A 14,483-nucleotide genomic window follows, 5' to 3' on the forward strand; every position below is an offset into this window, starting at 1 on the left:
TGGTGAATCGTCTTGAAGTTGTCACTGATTATTCCTTATACCGCTGTGCTGAATCTTGAGTCCCTAATGTCCTGCAAGACATGAATATTCTTTATGTGGGAAATGGTAAAAAAATAATAGCGGTCCTCAATATGTGCTTGCGGGAAATACATTGTCTTTGAGGTCTTGTGGCTTGACTTACAGGCAGAGCTGCCTGCTGTTTGGTCTGATGGGCAGAACACAAAGCGGCACCGCTTGCAGTAATGTGGTTACCTGTTGGCCAGTGTGGGTAGGGGAATATTGGAGAAAAAAAATTCAGATACAACTGATGCTGGTAAGTGCCTTGCAAATGGCATGATATGTTGTGCTTTCAGTTGTAAAAGCAGATCCTTCCAAAATGACCATTACATTTTAGCTTTTATAGCACTGTATGGATAATAAATACTGCTAGATGGAAAGCACAGAGAAAACACTCTGCAGGTTGGTGCAAAATGCTATGCTGATCTGTTTCTGAGTAGGTCAAAGCCAAGAAAACCTATTCTTCCAGTTGTAGATGAACTTGGGTCAACAAGAGAATATCAGGGACAATTCGTATTTGATTTGTTAGCATGTGGTCCCTCCCCTCAGTAGCTATGTCTGATATATAGTCCTTAATCTCTTTTGGTGTCCTTGTGTTCCCGTTTATCGGCTTTCACTTTATCTCTTACTTGGATGTGCTTGTTGCCTGCATTGAGTGCAAGGAAGGAAAAGAAAGATGCCACTTGCAAAGGAGCAGAATAAGACTAATGCCCATGGATAACTTCTGCTCGTGGGGAGGCTGTGCCGAGAAGATGAAGAGTTAGTTTTCTATTCAGCTGTCGATCACTAGTGAAGCATGTGCATAATGTCCATCCAGAGCCTTCCTGTCTTCCCAAGCAAGCAGATGGCCACGTAACCCTTAAATGACACGTTTAGTGTTGTTTCCTTCCTTTCCTTTGCAGGCAGGTGTGTTTTTTCCTTTCTTACTCCTCATGGATCTATGTAAAATAAGAACAACTACTGCATGTCCAACTAATCAGAATTTCTAGGTATGTTGTTAGCAGGCAAAAAAGATGCTCAGGGGCCTGTATATGAAATTTTACATGTGTAAAATCAACCTTTACCTTTCATGTCCAGCTTGTAGTTATTAGTTTAGGGGATTCTTGAGCTGAAAGCTTTATATAGAGCAGGACCTACCTTACAGTAATTTGTCTAATCTCTTTTTAAAGTAGACAACTTAAACTGCAGAAATATGCATACTTTCAACCATCAATGAACACCTTTTTAGGTACTACAAAAGTTTCATTCTGCAGCATAAATTAAGGTATAATAGGAAAATAGAACTGTGACGCTGCATCAAATCCAAGGTCTGTTTTGCTCAGTATCTGATGGCCTCTCGCAGATGATAAGGGTTAAGCTAAGAACAGGGTAAAGCTTTTGGCAATGAGTAATTTGGGAATTTTCTGATCAAGAAATTGTGTCCACTGCTTTGTGTGTAATAACATAATGGAATCTCTTTCTTTGAATTTATCTAATTAATCTTGGAGTTCCTCTATATTTTGACCAAAATACGGTGGCAGTGAGTTCTGCAGTATAAGCTAATTTAAAAAGTGCTTAATTTTGTTTGCCTTAGGTCTTCTGCCTGATGACTTTATATTCTGCCAGCTGTTACTTATTTAGTAAGAAATAGTGAATAATGCCATATATTATTTGAGACACTAGAGAAGTTGGTGGCTATGGAGTCTGGTTTGACTACACGCTATTTGTCCACCTGGAATAGTTCCCAGGACATTAGGGGACAGGGAGCCATAACTCCCACCCAGGCAATGCCTTTGGTCCTTAGTCCTGTACTTGGGAAGTAAAGACTGTGTACCAAGTCAGAAGGTTCTGCAGAGGTATAATTAAAAGTTATTGGTAAAACACAAAACTGTTAACACTGCTATGAAGTGAATAGTTGAACAGGCAGTCTTGAGCTTAATATAGCTTCAGGTTACAAGCAGCAATTAATGATGCCTGACGACATTAAATGATTTGCATGTGGTTACACAGCAAGCAAGTGGCCGTCTAAGGAACAGTACCAAGGTGCACTAACATCCTCAATGCAGCTACTGGGAGCATTTCAGCTGAGCAAACTTTAAGAACCAGACCAGAGCCAAATTGAATTATCCACTGAAAACATGGTCATTTAGGTGTTTCTATTTCTTAATCCAATTTTCTTTCTTTAATTATCAGAATAAGAAACAGTTACTGTCTCAGCTTCTTCCTTCCCTCTCCCAAAAACCTGTGGATTCTTTTGCCACCATTGCCCCCTCTCTTTTCTGGAAAGTTCTCTTCCAGTAGAGCCAGTGCTGTTGAGTAGCAGACAGGTGGGCAAGGTAGGATTGACAGAGCTTGTTCTGTGGGGCATATGGTGGGGACGTGCAAGTGAGGTCTAAGATGGGCAGAGCCACATGAGATCAGCAAAGTTTAGGGTGACATAATGCCCCAAGTCTGGGTTCAATCTCAATGCTTTATTCTAATTACTCAGGCAACTAAAGACTTCAGAGCCTGCGAAGGTCAAACCACATGTTGCTGGGTGCATGTGTATTTTTGCTTCTATATGAGGGAGAAAGGATGAGACAGAACAATGACTGCCCTTGTTCAGACTCGCCCTTCTAGTTTTGGCTTGGGGTCAGGCCCAAAATCCAGAGGAGTGTATTTCCTTGTTCTTATTCATTCAGAGTAAAAATTATACAAGGATTGTCCCTGCAGCTGACCGAAAACTCTTGTCTAAACTTGATCTGGGTCTTAACATTGTCACTTTGGCCCCTCTCTGATTTAATATGCATTTGAACAGAAGTGGCTTCTTGATAGAGCCTTTCACCTCCAGGTCACCCTTTCCAATCCAATTCAGGTCTGTCATGACCAAATGTTGCTGCCGTCTGACGGCTCCTCTGTGTCCTGTGTGAGCTGTTGGCTTCAGTCCAGCAGCTGGTGGACAGGTGCCTGAATTGCAAAACCGCCAGAGCTGACACTAACTGGACGTCTCTGCAGAGCGGTCGAAGAGTGAATCAGCCTGGCAGATGAATTAATACTTAGCTTGTACGCACTGTGGTACTTTATATCTTCAAAGTGCTTTACAAACGTCAGCTAATCCTCAGGAGGTGTTGTTATCCGCAGTGGCAGGTGAGAGGAGCAAGCGGTTAAAGAACCAGGATCAGAATATGCATGTTGCTGACCTCCCACTCTGAGGCCAAAACTGTGAGTTTAGCTCCTTTCAGGGCTGCTGATGAGGACACCAGAGCAGGGTTCAGGCTCCTTGAAGGGGGTCTCATGTTCTCCAAGGGATAAAAGCATCCCTTACTTCTAAAGAGAGGCAAGAAAGCAGTGTTGATGGACATGCCATCCTCTTGCTGTATGAATCCACGGAACCAACAGAAGTCTCTTCTCCATCCTCTTTGAGTCACTAATGAGTCATACCAAATTATGCCTATCATTAAGAGGCATCATTATTTAGATTGAGAACTTGCCATGGAACTGTATCAGTAAATGATTACTTTTGAATGGCAACTGGATTGGAGTGGTTCATTCCACAAGACAGCAACTCTTTGAATGCCAGTGAAATAATCTCAAAAGAAGCGCATGAAAGCGTGAGTGGTCCATCAGTTTGCAAGGTGATTCTGCAGGGTCACCGGCAGCTTGTGGAAAAGTGGCTACAGGAATAAGGAGAAACTGGATTTTGTGCTTCGAATCAGTGAGAATAAGAGTGGTTCTAAAGAGGCATTTTCCCTTCTCTGGAAGCAAGATAAGCATAATGTTTTTAATTTTATTTTAAGCTTTTTAACCTTTAGAGGTTTTTAAAAATAGTAAACCACTTTTCTGCTATTAATTTCCTGTTTAAATAATTGCTGTTGTTGCCATGGTGTTTAGAAAGGTGAATGGAGCAGGTGGTCCATGAGATGATGAATGGCAGGAGAAAGACGTTGCCCCTGTGGTTACAAAGGGGAAGTGTCACACCTGTGAAACGGTGCCTTTAATAAGGTGTGACTTATATAATCTGCAAAACTGGAGATGACACTGTAGGACTGACTTGTCAGAGCAAAATGGAGGTATTTTATTACTCTTTCTTTTTTTTTTTTTTTTTTGGTGAGGGTTTATGCTGTTCCTTTCTCATTTTGGGGAAAAAATATGGGGAGAAGGTAGATGTAAGAAAAGTGATTTGGGTAAAATTTACTTCACCAGGTATCCAAATCCAGGTATTTCAAGGGAACCTTGAAAATGTGAACCTGATCTGTATTTCTGGTGTCACCCATGTAGACGTTGCCAAAATAAGTAAGTGTCGAGTATAGTATGTATGTCAAAATGGATATATTTGAGACCTATGCAGAATTTCCTTTTGAGAGATTCTAGACCTGAGGAAGCATCAAAGAGCTGGTTTTCTGGGAATGTCTGAATCTTTTCTGAACCAAAAGGGGCAAACCCCTCATGCTGTGCCAACTGCTGTGATCCATTTGCTTCAAGCAGGGGCTCAGCACTCAGAGCGCAGCATCTGCCCGGGGGCTGTTATGTTCTCTCCTGCTAATGACAAGCCAAGGTTTTAGCAGCTTGTATAAAACATTGCGAGGAGTTTATCCCATCCCCTGTATGAAATATTGGAGTGAAGAAGGCTTTTTGGACACTCTCTCTCTAAACCAATTGCTATGCCCAAAAATTAATAAAATCCATATTGAGGTGACAGCTGGTGGCCAGAACTGGCTTCTTCCTGAGTCACTTGTCTCTCTAGTGGCTCATGTTCTGGGCTCAATGCACATTTATCCTTTTATTACGGCATTTATTGATTTTTATTTATTTATTTCTCAAAACCCCCGTTTCCTTAAGAATTGTAATTGAACTGTTCGAAGTCTAACTTGGGTCACATCAGTGCTAGCTATTAACATCATTCTTTTTTGCTCTTTAATTACTGAACTTCCAAAGGCGCTCAGCTAATGAAATCAAAATGCAGGCAAGTGACTATTTCTCAAAACTTTTCATGGCATCATGAACCAGTTTCTAGTTTCTGTGCTTCTTTGACTATTTCATATCTTGACAATGTGATGTGAGCTCTTATTCCTTACCCATGATTTCTCTCATTTTTCCGCCTCCCTAATTTATACGGATATTTCTCAAGCTGCCAGAAACTTTAGACTGACTCGAGAGAACGGTGGAATGTGTGTGTCACAAAGGCAGGGATTCAAATGAACTTTAGAGCAGAAGTTCATTTTCACATTTATTTATTCTGTCTTTGTGTAGTAAGTGGCAAGAAGAGGCAAAGACAATTCTTTTCAAGGGAGGAAATATTAACTTGTTTTCTAAGAAGTTGTGTTCAGTCATTGTCTCTGTCAGTCTGGTGAATGATTTCTGGTTTGACATGCAAAGAAAGACCAAGTCTGCCTTTGTTTTCTCCAACTCCGTAAGCTTGGTCATCCAGGTAATTACAACTTTACTTAAGAAAAAGAGTGTGAGAGATAAAATATCTGCTGCTACTTGTAAGCACAAAGAAAAGACACTTGAGGGAATTGTGTTGCATGATGATTTTTATAAGGCATCTGAATCATTTTGCATCCCACCTCTGAAGCAGAAAATGATGAGTTTAATACCATATTGTAGGATATAACTTGTATGTCTCTCAGAAGGCAGCTATGGCATCCAGAGATGTTGGAGCCTGGTTATTCATTATTTTCTGCTTAAAGGCTGAACCAAATGCGACTGAGACTTTGAGCCTCCTCTACATTTATTCTCATTTTTACTTGTAGATGCCATAACCAGGGTGGATTCTGCTGGGCAGATACTGACAGATACCCCTGTGGTTTAAAAGCAGATAGGAATGGTTTATTTTAAGTGTGTTTGTGTGCACTCATGTAAATGCACACATACGTTTATTAACTTCATTCTCCCATTAAAATTCTCCTGATCTCAAAGACAAAAAATTCAGGTCAGCTCTCTGCTGATTGTTCTGAAATTCCCATCAGTAGGTGACATTCTATATTTAATAAAATGTTAATTCTGTGATCCTGCCTAAATTGCAGGAGATCAGTAATTATGTCAAAATCTTCCAGACAACCTTAACTGAAATATGAAACTATATTCCCTAACTCAACTTTGTAGTGTGCCAGTGGGCGAAACAGTTCCCACCCATAAGGGAGTTAAGAATGTGTACGACTCTAAAGGTAAGAAATACCATTATTGTTCTGGAACTTATCTTAATCCTTTTGCAAAATCTGTTTGCAAACAAGTTGTCAACTATTTGGGGAATGAGGTGGCAAACTTTTGAGTTTACTGTCCTGGTGACTGGGCTGTTTTTGTCAATTTTAAGGCCACAATATCTTTGTGTCTGTGAAGAAAGAGAATATTTCCATTAGGAACTTGCGTTATTAACAATGCACTAAATAATTTTATTCTGTAATGGAGAATGCTCATAATGTTTCTCCTTGATAAAATAATGAAGAAGAAACACTGAAATACTGTTTGGGGGCGTACGGCAGTGGCTGGGAGTAGCACATCTAACTGCAATTGATCTAGCAATGGTTAACAACTTACTCAATAGCACGGACAGTTGCAAATTTGAACTTTATTTAGCAGTCAGGAATATGTGAAACAGAGGGGGGTTTGTTCAGTAGGAGGGTAAGGAACAAAAACCAGAAAAAACAGCTGAATAGCTATTGTGGGCTGACTTAGGAAATGACTTTTGAAATACGTTGTAATGAATGACTGGATTCATGTCTTTAAACGCTTGTCTGGGTGATGAGCTATCTGTTGAATGTCATGGTTTCCAAATAAGTGATCTGGAAGCTTAATCTTTAGCTGAGGGTGATATCTATCAAGGACACTGTTCCCTCACAAGGAACTATTGTAACCAGACTATTTGAAAACACTTTTGATGATCAAGAAAGATCTTCAAAGAAATTTCGGCACCCCAAGAGATTCTCTAAAATTCTCTGGAACACTTTTTTAAGGAGCTTTTTTAGCAAGAATCCCAGGAGAGTTTAGAAAACATTCCCTAGTGATGCCGTGTTAGGCTGGATGACTTGATCAATGGAATGCTAAGCTGAGGCTCAGGTCACCCGTGTTCTGCAGGTGAATTTCTTGCTGGACAGCCTATGGGAAGTTATCTGAGTAATCTGTGTCCCTGTTTGTAGACACCTTCTTCGGGAAACAAGTATAGTATGACACAGCACAAATACTACAGTTTATGCCAGCATCTTTATTTGTATTGTTTAAGATACAAATGATACTAGTCTGTTGTTATATATCTCACTGTGCCCTTCAGCATGGTAAACGTGTCCCTATAAAGAATTTTCTCTAGTTGTTTTAAACCAAGTATGACTTAGGGCACTGACTTCTATGTGAAGGACATCCACGCTTTGCAGATATCCCATTTAACCAGATTATCTCCTCACTTCATCATCAAATCACTGTTTTGAGACTCTACAACGTGTTCTGTTTTATGGTGATATGCCAGCGTGCATCTGATCTCATCAAATTCTGTTTCTGATGGGAAAATTATCTTATGAAAAATAATATTACTCGATCTTGGTTTTAATTTCTGTATGCTCAGAGAGGGAGAAAATCCTATGTGGTGCTTCGTCCTGTCAGTGCTAATCTTTGTCCTCAGTGCTATATCTCCGAATAGCAGATGTGTGCTTTATTGCAGTGCTGGTCCTCTACAGCACCGCATAATGTTTTGGCAGGAGCAAACAATTCATTGTATTAGAGCCAAACACAATCTAATGTTCCTTTTCCTATGAAGCATGGTCAGATATTGATATTACATTAGCTAACATTTTAACATAGGAGAGGCTTAATAAGATGGAGTATTACTCTCTCTAGGCTGTTTAATTAAACTAAACAGTCACTGTGTATTGTACATTGGTTTTCTGCCAAGGGAAAGTAAATCTGTATCATATTATTTTCGCATGCCGAATGATGTTGTCCCCATACGAGAGTCTCTAGAAGAGCTGACACTGCTGTCATGTGAACCACACAATACAAACGGTTTGTATTACACTGGAGTGTGTTGTAGCTCAGTATTCTCCAGTAGCCCAAGCAAGGTTTGTGTGCAGATGGGAAATATGGCCGGAGAGCTACATGTTGTATTTTCCTGGCCAGGGTCCCTATTTGCCACTGAGGGGGACAGGGCTAAGCATTGTAAGCCCTGTCCTGCTAACAGAGCTCTTCCCCGTTCCCTGTGGAGATCCTGAACTGGAACCCTCTGATCACCAGTAAGGTTGTCACTGGCCCCATGGTGGCCAGAAGACAGAGATGGGTTTGTCACTGTCTAGCCACGGAGCACCATTTGTTGAGGACCAAAACTTGCAAGAGTTTGGGAAACTCTGGGTAATCCAGTGGCATAAGCTCTGGTAGCACATTGTAGTACTGTGTGTTGCCCTCTCACAGCTACCATGGCACTGTACGTGGTGATCAAGGTGAACACCGACTCTTTGCCACTGATGGCAGGGGAAGTTTTATCACTTATTTACGATGTGTGGAAAACAATGTGTCCCTGAACTAGAGACTTCTGCAGCGTTCTTATACAGAGCTCCTGAGGCTGAATTGCCAGAGCAGGAAGGTTATGGGTAGAGCAGGTGTTTTCTTTCGAAAGCAAGAGTTGGTGCAGAATCACAGGGAAGCTGCAAGTGCAGAGGCATTCAGGGTGCTTGCTTTTGGGAGCTATTCTGTGGAATCACTACCACAAAGCAGAGTAAGACAAAAACATTTGTGGTATTTCTCCTTCCAAACTGAAATAAACTGCCTAGAAACACCGAAGTCTTTTTTACACAATTTTGAGCCTATCTTGCCAGGCAGAATGATACATCTGCATATTGTGATGCAGAATTGTGCAGAGATGGCAAAGCTTGCCCAAACCATCATGGTCTAAAACTGGAAGGTGCATATTTTTACCAGCGGCACTGACCCCTGTATCAAAGCAAAGGATAATGCTTTGGCTCTGTTTTGCGCAGTGTCCTGTGCTGCATAAATATTCCAGCTTTCTCAGAAAAGAAATATCTGCCATGCCTCTGTATTGCATTTCCTATGCGCTCGCAAAGAGGCTGGATGCAGCAGAGCAGTGTTTGTGGCACGGCTCGCTGACACTGGCACCATGGCTAGATTCAAGGATGGCAGTACTGGATTTATGGGAGGCTTCACCTACATAACACAGCTCTGATTTATCTCATGCTGAATGTTTTGTTGTTGTTGTTGTTTTCCCTCAACAGAAGATTAACCTGGAGTTCTATATTGACATCCATGCCCACTCCACCATGATGAATGGCTTCATGTATGGGAACATCTTTGAAGATGAGGAAAGATTTCAGCGACAGGCTGTTTTCCCCAAGCTGCTCTGTCAGAATGCTGAAGATTTTTCTTATGTAAGCAATGCTTCTCTTAATTAATTTTTTCCTAATTTATTTTTAATTATAAATCTCTGGCTTAATTGGATTGTGCAAATTTTATTTTAATATGAATAGAGGGCTACTTAAAATTTTTGTCATTATTAACTACCATCTTACCTTATCCAAAAGTGGTAAGCTGTGACTTCATTATTGTCATTAGACACATGAACAGAAGCAGGTTTTTCATCTTCCGTATTATAACCTTTGGTTCTGAATTATTGAAACACTCAGTTTTCATCACAAGATCTTTTGCCTTTTGATCAACTGGGTCAGCTTTATTGTTTCATTGTTTATATTACATTATGTTGGCAATTTTTTTTACTTGTACGCTCTAATAATAGAATAGCAAGTAGAAGTAAAAATAATAAACTTGAAATAAAAGGTTAGATAACGTTCTGTTGAAAGTTGTGACAAGGACAACGTATGCTTTTGAAATTTTTCTATATTACCATGGAAGACTGTTCTGCAAGAAAATCTGCAATTGTTGAATACATGTCTAGTAACTTGGAAGAAAGTATGTGTGTAGGTATCTTTGGATATTGGAAATGAATGGTAAACTCCTATAAATGAGTTAGAAAGGAGCATTTGGTTTCAGAGCAAGTTTCAAATAGAGTAGAACAGATCCTCAGCACAGATTGGTTGCAGTAGCTCTGCAGAAGTCAGTAGATTTAAGACTCTGGTCCAGTGTGTTGCAACTTTGTGTGCAAGAACAACATCCTGGCCCTTTCCGTAGCCTCTTTTGTGCATCAGTTCTCCTTGAAAGCTGTGCAAGCAGAACGCACAACATTTGAGCCTGCCCGTAACTGCTTGTTTGCTTCTCCTGGCCCAGCTTACACAACTGTGGAGCTGCCAGTGAAGCTATTTCTGTACAGCTCTCCCTTGCCCTGGTTCAATCTGTGCACTCCACGTTTGCTTAAGTGGACACTTGTTCAAGTAAGAGGTGTTCGGTGTCCCATTGTGCTCTGACTGGGAGAAGGAATATTCAGAAATGCATCTTAGCCAAGGCAATGGGAACTTTCAGACATGAGCTGTGTGGAGGGAAGGCAGTGGATCACATTTGGCACCTATATAATAGGAACAGGCTCAGTTAAAAACAACTTTGGCATCCTGAACCAAGTAGAGAAGAACCTACTGTTTGCGCTCTGATTTTATGTCTCTTATGTTTCTCGTCCTCTTTGATACCTACCATATGTTTTCCCAGTCTCTGCTGTCCCCTTTTTACTTACACTTCATCCTCTGGATGCTGAGAGATAAAGCTGGGTCTCGTCTCAAAGACAGGGACAGCACAGTGCCTGCCTCCTGTGCTGCCACCCCAATGAGCTTGTGGCAGAAGAACATAGGGACCCTGCAGCATTCCATGTGCTTAGCTCTAGAGAAACAAAATCTAAAATCAGATACAAAAGCTGTGTATGCGTGAGTCTGCAAGGCAAAAGAATCTGTAATTGGAAAAAGGCCATTTTCATGATGGCAAGAATGCTAGCCTAAAGCTTTCTCATCAAGATGCAGCAGACAGGGTTTTTTTGTCTTGTGCTTGTGCATATAGCACTGTGGAGTTTGAGTGGGAACTGAGTATAGAAAAGGGGTTGCTGCCACTGTTTTCTTGACAGATCTGTTCCAGCAAAAGGAAGGAGTAATTGATACCTCCTGATCCCTGTTTCTCTCTTCTGTGGTAGTTTGTTTCATGCAAGAGCAGGAAAAAGTCTGGATCTAAGGCGAAGGACTTTTCTAAGGACAGGCAGAAGATATCCTTTCCTCTGTCTTTTCATTTGCCAGGAGGGAGGCCTCTGGTTGACCAAACATTTCCCTTTTCTTCCTAGGATCAGCAGTGGCAGATGGCTGGGTGATGCCTGCAGTGTGTGTGGCTGCCGTTGCCTCACAGTATTCCTTAACCATTGTCAGTATTGTTTAACCATTTGTGTGTTTTGGAGGTTTGGGGGGTGAAGCTTTCTGCAGTCAACCACCGCAAGGGCTTCTCAGAAAACCATCCACAGTGCAGAAGATCAAATCCATACTAAAAGAGGAGGGACAGCAGCTGCATCTGTTCCCAGCTGTTTGGAGCCTGGGGAAGAGGTAGTTGGGTTCAAGGAACAGCTGGTTCTTGTCCAAGAAGACCTCAGTGATTGAGTTTCTTATCCGCACCTAGTTGTTTCAAAATCACATTATAGATAAAGGGCCGTTCACAGATCAAAGCAATGAAAACCTGCAACTGATAGGAGTTAAGAAATGTTGTGCTCAAATGTGGGATTCCTCTCTGATACTGTGGGAGATTAAGTGTTCCTCTTAGCGCGAGCCTCGGTTGACAAAGGGAAAATCTTTGAGAAAATGATGTAGGAAATAGAAGCCAATAGCTGAATAAACAGTGCAGTCTCTCCCCTTTGACTCTCAATCTCCTTTCTGTAGAAGCTGGCAATCGGGTATATATGTTGGCATCCAGGGCACCACAGTTTGACCTCAGTGCTGCTGGTGCTCGGTTCATTGGGCTTTCAACTCGCATCCTGCTGGTCTCTCGAGACCGGAAGCTTTTCCCTTGACATCCACGCAAGCCAATTCTTCTCGGGGCAGCTGAGGGGATAGAAGTGTTGGAAAAGGAGACAGGCACAAAGTGTCCAACGTGTGAAGCAGGAGGAGTGAATATTACTGCTGTCTCCAGGCGGGAAAGTCTCTGTTCTCTTGTTTTCAGCTCCAGCCGTGTGGGTTATGTGAGTGGTTGGAAATATCAGGGGTGAAGTTTGCTGCTCAGAAGGAATCTTGAGTTTTCTGCACTTAAAAAGAGGGGGGAAAAGTGTTTAAGATTAAAAATAGTGTATGTAAATATGCCCTATTGACTGCTCAAAGGGAAGGGGGGAAGTGCATCGTTAACATTACCAGGCCGGTGTTTGAAAGTGTGGGAATGGACCACTGTTGTTACTAATTAATTTTCCAAAGCTTCAGGAGGTCTCATTTACATTGTATGCTGCTGCGGCCATTTGTTGGGATTATAATACTTCAACAGCAGCACTTCAAGTGAAAACTGGCGGCTGCATGAAGTGTTGTCCATAATTGACTAGCTCCATGTCTTCACACAGCACAGAGACAATGTTCCATTATGTTATCCATTGACAGTATCATTGAAAAGATTACTCTCCTTAAAGCATCTGTCAACCTTGATTGATTTACAAGGGACAAAGAACTGAAAAGGTTTGAAGTGCGGGTACAATTTTTGCCACCGTTTAGCATACATAATGGTTCTCCTTTGATGTCAAAAGCTCATCTTCTATTAATAATGCAGAGGGCTTTTGAATGCAGGCTACTTGTATGGAGTTCCACACTAATAACCTACTTGCTGTGAAATGGGATTCACTTTGGAGAAGCAGTCGTTTGTCTGGGTTTTACATGTTCGGAATGAATCCCGACTCAAAGGGATTTCTGTGAGTGCTCTGCAGGATCGCAGCTGAGCCCGGCACGGGCTGGGGGAGGCAGGCAAACCCTGGCCTGCTCCTCCAGCCGCCAATCTGGCAGAAATCACCCAGCCAGATGCAAAGGAGCATGAACAACAAGCCTAAGACGATGCGATCAAATGCCTTGTGCCGTTTTGTCTGGCAACCTTCTATTAATACACTTTAGAGTGCATTTCATGCCTGGACTGCTTTCTTCACCTGTCATTTCCAATAGGCCTTTTTATTTAAATGACAACATCCAAGGGAGATTGGTGATTAGAGTAGGGGATGGACAGGGGATTTGCAGCTGTGTGCCTGTTGGAGGACCGAAGGAGAGTCCCCCAGTGTCTCTGTTCTCTACCTGTTGAGCAGAACACTTAACCTCACAGTACTCTGGAAGGCTCACTGTGGTTTGCAGCTAAAATTTGTGAAAGGGAGCAGAAATTCTTCATTTTGATGTGACTTCAGGAACAGAGCCCTGCCTTTGGTTCAGTGTGGAGAGGGAAGTGAAAGAAGAGCTAGCAAGTTTTGCTCTCAAATAAATACATGAGACGTTTTTGGGCAGCTGTCGGGGGGAAAAGGACAAATTCTGGAAGGCAAACATTTTATATTTCCAAGGTTTAAGAAGGATATTTTTAAACATTAGGGAGTAAATATAATCTGTATGAAAGCTCTAGCAGTGAGAGCTGACAAGCTCTTTTGAAAGGCTGACTCATTGGGTTTTAGGAGCAGCTGTTGACACCACGTCTGAGTGCATTACACATCAGCCTGGCTCGGAGTTACTGCAGGATTTGGAGAGGTGTTCTTCATTTGACCTTTCTTGTTCTGGAGAGTGGATTAGTCATAACGACCAGACACAGGCACTTGAGCATTTCAAGAACCTGCTAGTCTTAGGGGTGGCTAATTTTGACCTTTGTGACAGTACGAGAGGAGACCATCTGTTCTCTCTGGTTCATTTAAAAGAAACAACTGCAACCATTCTGGGATGGCTTTATCACTTCGTAAAGCTTGCTTTTCTTTGCCGTGAAAAGAAAAAGACTGGCCAGAGGTACTTGGTTTAATCTTGGGGGTTTTGTTTGTTTATTTTTTTTCTTTGGACTCCAAACTGATTGTACTTGCGATACCTTTGAGTTCTGATTTCATTTTATTGTATTTATCCTCTCTGCAGAGCACCTTCCTTAGAAATACCATGTGGTATCCTTTGTGTGCTGTGTTTGCCAAAGACCCTGATAAAAACTTGGGGTCCTGTAATGTTGGGCACTGGATAAGTACTGAGAAAGTCCACAAGCCCAAGAGCTTCCAGTCGTGCTGGGAAAGAGGCAGAGTGGCTGGGAATTGACTTGCTTGAGGAAAATAGAGAATAAAACCCAAGTCTCCAAAGTGCTTGGCTGGTTTCTTTGACAGCAGTTCCCTATGTTTTATACCACACTGTGCAGTCAACGGTGAAGTCTCTGAACAACAACCCACCCAGTTTCCCTTAGGGAAACATGTTGTTAACCCCGGTGCCACAATAACTCTGTGACCTAAAACATATTTTTGAGACTATCATTGTTTCAGCAATAGGAGAAAATTCAGATATGGAATTATTTGCCCTAATTCTGTCTGTTGTGGGTTTTTTCCTTTGTGATATTTTAGCGCTTTTAAAATTTTATTTTATTTTATT

The 14,483-nt window shown here is 41.6% G+C and overlaps 1 protein-coding gene across 1 annotated transcript in view; it reads left to right on the forward strand.

The window, feature by feature from the left end:
• AGBL4 (AGBL carboxypeptidase 4) overlaps positions 1-14,483 on the forward strand; it is a gene marked incomplete at its 3' end in the record, with an annotated part of 860,906 nt that overhangs the window by 766,734 nt on the left and 79,689 nt on the right. The window contains exon 10 of the mRNA XM_082053132.1: positions 9,228-9,380. Within this exon, the coding sequence (XP_081909258.1) occupies positions 9,228-9,380 (153 nt within the window). The remainder of the gene's footprint in view (positions 1-9,227; positions 9,381-14,483) is intronic.

The sequence above is a fragment of the Streptopelia decaocto genome, assembly GCF_964273445.1.
Source record: "Streptopelia decaocto genome assembly, chromosome: 5".
Taxonomy (NCBI): domain Eukaryota; kingdom Metazoa; phylum Chordata; class Aves; order Columbiformes; family Columbidae; genus Streptopelia; species Streptopelia decaocto.